We start from the raw sequence: 11,020 nt of genomic DNA on the forward strand, positions 1-11,020 counted from the left end.
AGATGCCACCTAAGCAGAAGGATGCCACATCAAGTTCTTAGCTCAGGGACTGGCATTTTTAATGATATGGATATTATTGTACACCAAAAGAAAAGATTTGCAGAAAGAAACTGAAGTTAACAGAAAAGGGAAAATTTCTGTCGAGGTACATCAGTCATACCGACGATTTGTTTCACATCTAGAATGAAAGTTTTCAGGTACAACACAACACCCTGTACAGGAAACGCTGAGTACTTGGAATAAGTGTGGAAGCAGGGGCCCAGAACACCCTCCAGAATGCAAGCAGGCATAATGCAGAGACATGAGTAGCGTCTTAGAGCATACCCAGCATGCTTCTGCACGCAAAGGCAACGCTCAGAGCAATCACAGGGAGAGAAAGGGCCCCCAAGATGGAGAAACCCATTCTGATAGGGATGGAATCTGCTTTGTTAAGGTGCTGCAGACAGACAGCAAAGCTGGTGGCAGCCTTCCTAGTGATGCCAGCAGAGGAGGTGACATTTGTGAAGAAGGAATGAATGGTTTCATGACAGAGAAGACTATTGCGAGAAAGCACCTTTCTTGGAAAGGAAATGGTGTGACAGAAAAGTTGACAAAGTGTAAATAGGGAATACATTGAAGAAGGAGAGGCATGTGGGCACAAGTGGTACTGTGAGGATGCATAATATCAGAGTGTCTTGTTCCTGAGTATGATGTGATAAGCACTAAGGGGACATGCCTAGAGATGGCATTTAGAAGTCCTGTACTGAAATCATGACTACCTGTTGCTGACCATACCTGTTTTTATAAATCATGGCATAGTTAAGAGGCAGTGAATGCAGCTCTTCTAAGTGGAGATCATTCGTTAATAAAATGTGGAGGGGAGACATTTTCCTTATATTTCAGAATCCATTCTTAAATACAGTAGCTGCAAATTACAAATAATTTTCTGACAGGCAAGTGAATTCATAAGTGTAAAAAAAATGGTTAGTGCATGAAATATATGCTTGAATTCCAAAGTCGAAAATACACATAGAATTAAACTTGACACTCCACAACATCTCTATGGAAACTCATCTGAAAAGGCACCCTTTGTGGGGGAGAAAGATGATTGCGAAATCTAGAATTCCTACAGTATCAACCTCTTATCCTGTGATTTTTCCAGAATTTGATTTATTAATTTATTAATTATCATCTGTATCATCCGTGGAAGCTTACCTAACTGTTGGTTTCTTTTTTTTCTCTTCAGAATTATTCTGTACTTGACATGAGACCACCAACTACAGTCATTGCATTGAACAATGCCATGTATTGGCAAGAATTTGAAGATGCCTGTGTCTATGAATGTCTGGATGGGAAAGACTGTCAGAGCTTTTTCTGTTGTTACGAAGAGTGTAAATCAGGCTCATGGAGGAGAGGACGGATTCACATAGACATCTTAGAACTGGACTCTTACTCTAGGGTCTTTTTTCCTACATCCTTCCTGCTGTTTAACCTGGTCTACTGGGTTGGATACCTCTATCTATAAATGTTGCCTGTAGTGGTGAAGACTGCTGTGTTTTCACACCACAAAGAGATGGTAAAAGTGCAGAAAAAGTGAAGAACATGATCAGTTTCATCTCAAATTATAAAGGCCACATTAACCTTCACCATCACAAAGCCTGATGAAGAATTTTAATTAATAATTGCCTGAAAAAGAAAAATGTGGAAGAATTCTCTACTTGATGCTATTAATTTTAAGGAAAAGAATCTTTAAAAATTCAGCTGAATTTGTAGTGTAAGCAATGTTTATAAATAATTATTGTATATTGGAATCTCTACTATTTTGCCCTGGCATAAAAGCTATACACCATTCAGGCAAAAGATTAAATATGTCATTTTTGGTTTTGATTCTCATACTTTCTTCAAAATGCTGTCGTATCCTGGAGAGGCTCAGAGCAACATACAGTAGCAATGGCAAATAAGTCAAAGCTGACAAATCCACTCATTGCTTGAGCTATGTCACATAGGTTTTGAGAAACATCTCATTGGTGATCTCCTTGCTATAGAGAAATCACCAAATGACAGTGAGAAATATCTCTAGTGGGTTCAAAACACAGACATCGCTTTCTGCAAAGGTCTGGTATTTGCAGAATCATTCATGTACCTACACATATTGATTTTAACTTAGGGTGAGAATGCAGAGTTACTAGAAAGCTATTATTTTGATATAAATAAAAGACTTGCTTATCTCTGAAGCAGCTGTAGGCATAACTTCTACAGATTTTCCACCTTTTAACTGTATTTTTTATGACTGGTTAAACATATGGTCATTGATTTCTAAAGTACTTGACGCAGGAAGATTCCTGCTTGGTTTTGCATCATTGTAGCAGATCATAGTTGATAGACCATGAGTAAAAATCACTATATAATAGCACTAGGAACACGTGACTTTCTTCAGATTTCAATTTACTGAAAAGTGCTGTCATGCATTCTTGTTTTTTCTCTCAAAGTTATTTTAAAAAATTGAAAAATGTGTGCCATAGGACATTTTTCATTCCTTCCATAAAGGTAAAAATTGCAGTCCTTACTCACATCAATTGTTACTAGTTCTGAGCTGAAAACTGAACACTTGTGACTTGAATAGTGGATTACAGAATCTCCATTGTCCCACTTGGATTAAGCATGGAACAGTTGCCACATGTAGAAAAAGGTGGGTTTCATTTTTTTCCCAGACTACTAACTATATTTTATCCTTAAGACCTATTTTGTATTTTTTCAAGCTTTTAACCATTAAATACTTAAACTACCATTTTTTTCAAAAGCTAGTTTTACAGTATTAAACTAGATTATGTCTTTTACAGATCGTATTAATAATTGCTATTAAGAAAACAATACAGATTAAAAACTAAATAGCAATGGTTTTTCATTACCCTTTGGGAGACAAATGGTCACAAATTATTAAAGTTAAAACAGACCTAAAGAAATTCCTTTTTTTTCCCCTTTTGGGGAACCTGATAATTTTTGTATCATAGCAAAAAAATGTGTGTCTTTTCCACAGAGTATATGATAAGAAATGAGCAGGAGATGTGATTGAAGAGCAGTCTTTTTTCTCCTTAGTAGGAAAATGCTGCAAACAAGCAAGAATTGATGTAATGGTGATTCTAAAGGAAGAGAAATGCTGTCGTGTTCTTTAAAACATCACTGTCTGTCATTGCTGTTGCTCTGTGCTTCCAGTGAGTTTTTAATTGAAAAAGATTACTAAAACAAAAGTTAACTGTAGTTATTCTAAATACTTTCTTCTGTTTTTCACTAGTCTAAAATATGAGAGACAGAGCTGTGTTATGTGAGGAGGGAAATCAAATCTCCGAGGACTAACAAAATTGGAATTAGAAGCAAAAAGAAGAAATATTTTGGGGCAGGATCAAAGCCTTGTTTTTAGCAAAATCTACCCAATCTAATGTCTTTTGAACCAATTATAACCTTCTGATTTCAAAATACATGTTGAAATTTTTGCTAACTGTCAGTAGCAAATTACTCTGTAAAATCTATTACTCTGTAAACCTCTGTGTCCTGCACTTGGAAGTATGGATTTTATTTAAGGATGACAGCTATAATTTCAGCAGTGCAAGAAGGTGACTGAATTGAAGTTGAATATCCTGGTCTGTAACTCTGAATTAGTCTACTCTAACAACCACCTTCAGCCATATTTTGCAAGAGAACTAGAAATATTTCAAGTCTAAATAAAAGAATGGAAAGTCATCCTTTAGGGGTCTGATACTGCAAACCCTCTGCACAATCAATTGATTTTGGTGGGAGTATTGAGACAGATGAAGCACAGGAAGATGCCTTCCACCATTAGATCTTTAACCAGTAAAGTGAAATTTATTTAAGCAATTGCATCCTTGAATGAATGTTCTGGGAATAAGTGTGGAAGTGGAGCCTTCCCATTTGAGATGATGAACATATACTTTTATTACACTTCTGCTCATGGCTACCTGTTCCTGCTGAGAGTGTGCAATACCATGAGATCCTTATTTGGAAGAGTGATGCTGCTAAGCCCATTTGCATTCCATCTGTTTTCTGAGTGCTTTCATAAAACAGAAGCTGGGAGCGTATAATTCCACTTTTTTTCCAAGGTCCTAAGCAAGAAAGAATCTGCAGCCACTACTGCCTTCTGCTTTTATACTGACAGGAGAAGACATCAATTTGTAATGTATTCTTCTCTGGGGTTAAGTGAAAGAAAATTATTTGTATGCAAGCCCACAGGCTGGCAGGTTCCAGAATACATTCCTCTGCTTATTCCTAGTTGCTTGGTTTACTCTCTCTACTTCACTGCTCTGTGCTTTAGCAGGCACGGAAGCATCATAGGGATCAGGGAAGATAAGTTTTCTAGGCTCTGCATCATTCAAAATACAATTATTCTAGACACTTAGATAACATAGTCTACATATATCTACATGACATATCTTTCTGCAGTAGTAAGAATATCCTACTTAACTTCCAGATATTCTTTCGCTTCTTTTGCAAATTGAAAGGAATTAGCACTTATGCATACTGTCATGTGAGAAACGTAAGAACCACCTTCAAGCATTTTAGAACATATTATTATCAGATAATTTCATATTCAAGACTTGCATTTATTAAACTACTTTTTCCTTTTTTAATTTAGTACTTCTTTTTACCCTTCCAAGGAAAGGAAGGGAATGGAGGAAGGCAGTAACCAGCTTTTCCCAGGAGCATCTTAAGTCTTACTTCTTATTCTCCCCCCTTAATTAGAGGTTGAGGGACAGTGTTTTCCTACATTGAGGACAGCATTTTCAATGGAATTAAGAATGTGTAAAAACACTGGTCTGGTTAATCCAGTCTTCTCCATTCTTCTGGCCCAGACGTCTAGCATACCGACAACTCTTTCTTTTACAGCCATTCTTTCAAGAATAAGTCTGTCAAAACTTACAGTCAGTTTATGCTGTCTCCATGTGCAATACTAACATGGAACTGATGTATACCACACACCACACAATTTTAATGTAACTTTATAAACAAGAATCATGACTGTAAATTAAAGTACCTCAGGTATTTTGATAACCTTTCTTTTCTTTCCTCCTCCATCATCTCCTCCTCCAGAAGCTCATTTCCTCTTCCATCATCTCGCAAGTGTTTATTGGAATATTGTACATCGCAAAAAAAAAAATGAAAAATTACAACAGGAAGAATCGAAAAACAAGAATTGTCTTCACAGGGGCAGCGATGAGTAGTGGGGCTAAAAGAAGAGGGAGGAATTATTTCTTATTGTTGTGCAGTTTTCATCTGTTCCACTTCTCTTATTCAATTCTTCCTACCAACTACCCACAGCTAATTCCAAATCATTCACCTAGTGGTTTGCACATGCATCTGCTGGAACAGCAGTGACACATGAGCCTTTAGCCAGTAGGAAATTATATTTCTGGAACTGGAGGCATCCTACCAAATAACTCAGATAGATAGCTATCTCATACACTTTTGCAGTCCTAATGTGTCTCAGAGTCTAGCACCTGAGGTTGCTGCATAAATTTGTCACAACTCATCTTACTTCCTTTTTACATCAAATTGCACCATACATCTAGAAAAATTGCTCTGCCCTGCCCACACTCCAAGGAACCAGGTGCAAGACAGCTTTGAAAAGACCACAGCTACTGGACTGCTGACTTTATGGGAAGGGACACTCAATATTTTAAAACAGATTTCACTAGCCTCACAATCTGGACTAATGGTGTTACCTTACAAGCTGTAAAACAAAGTGCCCACTGCAAGTAACTTGCCCACTTGCAAGAAAAGGCAAGCCATACCCCATAATGACAGCTGCCTACACAATTAGATGATTTTTTTCAGGGTTTATACTTCTTGCTTACAGTGAAATCTTCGTGCCTCTAACATTAGTGCCTTTAGCATTTCTTGATATTGAAGGATATACTATTCCTGGCCTAAGAATTAGAAAGAGGGACAGTGACCTTGGTGGAGTTCTTCCTGAGCACCACAGTGTGTGACCAATATTCTAAATGTCTTCAAGCTCCACATTGAGTATTTTTCTGATTTTTCTTTATTTTTTAGGCAGTCTATAGATTTCTTATTTCCTAAGTAGCAAGAAAACGAGTGGAGTTTCAGCAGTTTATCAGAATTCTTCCTTCTTCACTTAACAACCTCATTCCACTGAGAGATGCAGACATAAACTCAAAGCTGATGTTTACCTCATCCAGGTCACTTCCCAGAAGACTGTTTAAAATAGGCAAAAACTGAACTATGCATTGGGAATGTGGTAATGCATTTCCACAGCTGAAAAGTGAGGTTCCTTTCGCTTTAGAGTTTTATTTTTTTCTGAGTTAATTTCAGATCTACCCTCCCTCTCTCTACCTATACAACCAGCAAGCATAAAATCATCTCAACTTACACTTAAAAAAAGCCTGTAGTGTCATTAGTCTTACACTGTATTTACACGTCTGTAACCTTCTTATGTTTCATCTCATCCTCTTCTTGAAGCACTGTTGTATACATGTGAAGAATGAAGGCCTTCCTTCAAGACTCAACAACTTCAAGCCTTAACAGTTTTACTTTTTCCCCTGTGAACAATGATTTGTCTGGGATACAAACAGAAAATCTACTTTACTCCTTATTTAGGCCACTGACTCAGAAACTAAAACCAAAACTATGTTTTCTATCTAAAGTGAAATGATGTTTTAACTGAAAAAATAATCTCCACTTGAACAGCTTTGCTTTGACAAGTTAAACGGTAATTTTTTCTATACCGTACCTTTGGTGGAAAACGCAAAGATAAATGTTACTCTATAACGCTGTCAAGGACTAAATATTGAATTAGGGATAAATATGGTTTTAATCATCCAATTTACATGACAGCTGTTTCTTTAAATGACTTTGCATTGTGACTGACTTCAAGCAATTGGTTAGCAAACACTGGCATTCCTCAAGGGGTATATCCGATGTCTCTGACGACGTATGCCTTTCTACAAAATTTACTTTCTTTTATTTTTTTCTCTTTTGTTCTGAGTCCTCAAGCCAGTGTCTGTATGTATCTGGAGTCTTCAAGAATTTTCCTAGAATATATGTGAAATTAGACCATAAAATTCATCATGAAGTTCAGTGCTTCAGAGCTGGACATCTGAGATTTCTCTACTTTCTATCAAAACATGCATTTTGATCTTCTAATCATTTGCTATTTATGAAGGAAAAAGTAAGACAACAGAAGACATGGTTGTATTTATTCATATGTCTGGGAGTAGACTTTCTCAAGGACTGAACCCGGCAAACCAGACACCCATATAGTCAGTTATGTGCCAGGTATTCTTTGTCTAAGCAATGAGTGACACTACTCAGAGGAGCAACAACAGCCTGTTTAGTGTCATGGAAATATTCACATAAATCAGCTTTACTTGGAGGCCTAAACCAGCCTGTAGGGCTTCTTATAGGGAAAACCAGGTACTTCCTTTAGTATTTAATACAGCACTTAATACTCTTCTAATGTCTCTCTACCTTCTTGCAGACAATGGAAGTGCTTGGGAGAGATGATACTGTACTGACACAGTGTGTTATAAAATACAAAGAATAAAATATCCTCAGTGGAGTCAGCGATGGTTTGTTATTGAGACTGTGTTACGATTACAAGATTTAAAGAAAACTCATCTAGTCAAAAACTTCCTCTTAATCAAGACCATTGACTACATGAAAGATTTAAGTTAAAATAGCCTTACAAGCAAACAGGAAGAGCTTTGGATTGTATTCTGTCAGAGCTGACTATCCATTGACTGGCTTCAAAGCTTGTGGAGAGCAGACCTGTACCTTAAGTACTTAAAGTGAGATTTGTGATCTACAGACTTAAAGAGGGGCCTCATACAGGTGAATGCCAATATTTCTAAATTGCACATTAATAGAAAATAGATTAAGAGAACAATATTGGCAGCACATTTAAAAAAAAAAATCTCACACTGACAAATGAATGTGGAGCAGTGCATGTTACAGAGCCCGTTCAGCAGTCACAGACCACATGGGATCCTCAAAATGTGCACTGCTATTGAACTGATGGAAAGCTGGTAAAATAATATCAGCTGACAGTATTGCACAGGCAGATTGGGGAAGTATGGCACTGTCAGAGAAGGTGCTCAAAAGGAAATAAAATTTCGGAATAAGCTTCCACAAAACAGTGGTTTTCTGAACAACAGTAGGAAACCTTGTGCAGAGAGATTACAGTATCTGTTCCCCATATCCTCTTTTGTAGTCATTAAGGAATCCTGTGACTTTATTACCATCCATGCTTACATGCAATACCAACCATAAATCTTGGGCCAACATGTGGCTGTCACAAGTAGGAACACTAGGCTGAAGGGAATCTGAGCTCAGTCTGTGGCTACTACAGGTAGTCATCAGACTCCTCTTACCATCTTGTTTTAAACTCTCAGTATACTGCTCTCAGAACATTTTTTTCCAAATATGACATCATATGTTTGTCTGGGTTTTTTTAATTTTAAGTGAGTGCAACTTTAAGAATCACATAAAAATTGCCAACTCTGTGCCAAATTGAAATTTGTTAGAGAAGAGAAATAAAATTTTACATTTCTAATTATCCTTCCTTCCTAAGTTTTTCTTAGGGGTGTGTGATTTCTTTGCTAGCAGTGCAGCTTGTGATGTTATAGTGAAATGAAAGTACAATTATGTGCCCAATGTGCCTTGAATAATACAGGTAGCACTAGTACCAGTATGTCACTCTAAGTTAGATAGCCATCCTAGTGAGTCCCCAGACTGACTGAACCAGAAAAGTCAAACACCCGAGTACTTAATCTCCTCAAGTTCTCAAAGACTTTCTCTTATTGACAACATCCATTCCATTTTACTTTGTGTTAAAGAGTAGGGCTGTGTGTCTAGAATACTATTTATATTCGTATTTTGATCCCAACATTTGTATTTCTGAATACAAATAAATACGCATTATCAGAAAACGCAAGTATTGTGTGCATATATTGGTGGTTGTGTTTTCTTATGGAAATTGAGAGTTTAACAGAATAGAAACAGACATCTGAAAAATTTTCTAAGAAAAGACGCATAGTGTGTTACCTTTCTGATAGGTTCTTAAAAGAAAATTTCAAAAGATTCTTTTAAAATGATTTTCAATAGTCACCATGAGCAGGCAGTAACAAAAAGTATGAGAAGATTTGAGACTGAGGTTTATCCATGGTGCTAACAAAAAGTGGGAAATTCAAAGATATCCAGAAAATCCAGCAAAAAAACCCTGTCTCTTTTGCATAAACTTCTTGAATCTTTAAAATTTATAATAAAATTTTATTTCAAAACTTTCCCAATCCCAACTTTTTCAGTACATGGAAGGCTAGGTCTTTGGATCTGCTTGCACAATGAGGTTTACTGGTAAAAGTGTACTCTGCACTTTTACCAGTGTAATTTCTTTGGCTGCTACTTATTGTTAAGTAAGGCTCTTCTTGGTTTATGCTCTTTAAATGCAGTATAATTCCTGCCTCTGAACATTCGTGTCTGCAGAACTGCCAGTTTCAACCCTACTCTGACTGTGGAATCCCTGCTGCTTTTTGGGGTTCCAGACCACAGCATCATGGGAACTGACAACTGGGCCACAGATAATACGGGAATTTCTCAGATTCCTCATGATCCTGTAGTGCAATAGTTATTTCCCTATCCGAGCTTTTCATATTTATACTTCCTGTATGTTCCTAGCACTAAGGCATTTTTTTTCTCCAAACGATATTTTATTTCACAGACAAGTTATATCTAATTCTTCCATAGCCTCTCATTAAATTTTAACTAAGAAATCTCTTTCCCTCTGGAACTCTACTGCTCTCACTTATTAGTTTGACAGGTAATTCATAGTGTACCCCCATTTGCGTTTGGTAAAACTAGTTACTAGCAATGAGTGGTCTGCTCAAAAATGAGGATAGGTTCTGGACTTCCCTTTCCCTACTAGCAGCTGACACTTGTTATACCAGTGCTTGACAGGCAGTAATCGAGTAGAGGTAGTTATGTCCCACTCCTCAAAACAACAGGTAAGCATAATTGTTGTGACGACTATTTGCCTTCTGCATATTAGTCCTTAATCCTTACCATTCTCACAGTGTGAACACAGTACCAGCTGTCCTCCTTTGCAGAGCTCAACCTGGAACACTTATATTCTTGCAGTCATTCTGGGAGACTCAGCATGAGTTGAGTCCATCAGAGATTTAAGGTGCTCATCCTGCCAGATTCAGAAGGCTCTGATACATCTTCCAATTTAATAACAATTCCTGCCCAGTAGGCTCAAGTGTACAATAAAGTATGATGATGAATCGTGCCAATAAGTTCTGCCTTTTTATGCTACCCTCTGTCTCACCACCACAAATCTAGTTAAGAACTGAATTACTGCTTGGCATTTTCAGTTAAAGGAAACTTAGTCTGAGAAATAGAAAACAGGCAAGGCTGAACATCGGGGAGTTAGGCAGAAATAAAGGAATAAATGGAATAGATATTTTCCTACTGACTGATGTTAGAAGATCACCATCATTCAATAGCCATAGTAAAAGAACTGCGCATTTTTAAGTTGGTTTAGAAATGGAAGGTATTTGTATTAATAATAATAATTCATTATTATTAATCGAATAATTGATATTAATGTTTAACTAATGTTTAACATGCTGCAATGTGTTCCAGTGGGATTTTTTACTTATTAATTTGGATGTTTGCTTATTTTTATTATCATTTATTATATGTTTCTCCATAATGCCACAGAACTGGCCTTAAAAGAAAGAATTTTTCAAGTAGGTAAAATCTGGGCCAATGGGACTTTCATTAGTACTTCCTCTTGTTTTCTGCAACCAAAACCCACACATATTTACATACTAGAATGGCTTCAGGTTCTAGGCTGTCAGAAGCTGGGTTACTTTTTACAGAGCAAGTCTTAGTCTAGCAGCTTCAGGGATTACAGTAGAGCTGAAAATATAACTTTTGTTAAGCCAAGTTTTCTGAGGTTGTTCTGTCAGACAGGAGCCAAAGGTCCAATTAGACCAAAAAAAATAAAGTA

General features: G+C 36.9%; 1 protein-coding gene across 3 annotated transcripts in view; it reads left to right on the forward strand.

Moving 5' to 3' along the window:
* GABRG3 (gamma-aminobutyric acid type A receptor subunit gamma3) overlaps nucleotides 1-9,222 on the forward strand; it is a 315,410-nt gene extending 306,188 nt beyond the window's left edge. For all 3 annotated transcript variants that reach the window (XM_054053396.1, XM_054053392.1, XM_054053406.1), the window contains exon 11: nucleotides 1,226-9,222. In XM_054053396.1, coding sequence (XP_053909371.1) covers nucleotides 1,226-1,504 — 279 coding nt within the window. In that variant the 3' untranslated portion in view covers nucleotides 1,505-9,222. The remainder of the gene's footprint in view (nucleotides 1-1,225) is intronic.
* The last annotated feature ends 1,798 nt before the right edge of the window (nucleotides 9,223-11,020 follow it).

Source organism: Cuculus canorus, chromosome 1 (assembly GCF_017976375.1).
Source record: "Cuculus canorus isolate bCucCan1 chromosome 1, bCucCan1.pri, whole genome shotgun sequence".
NCBI lineage: Eukaryota > Metazoa > Chordata > Aves > Cuculiformes > Cuculidae > Cuculus > Cuculus canorus.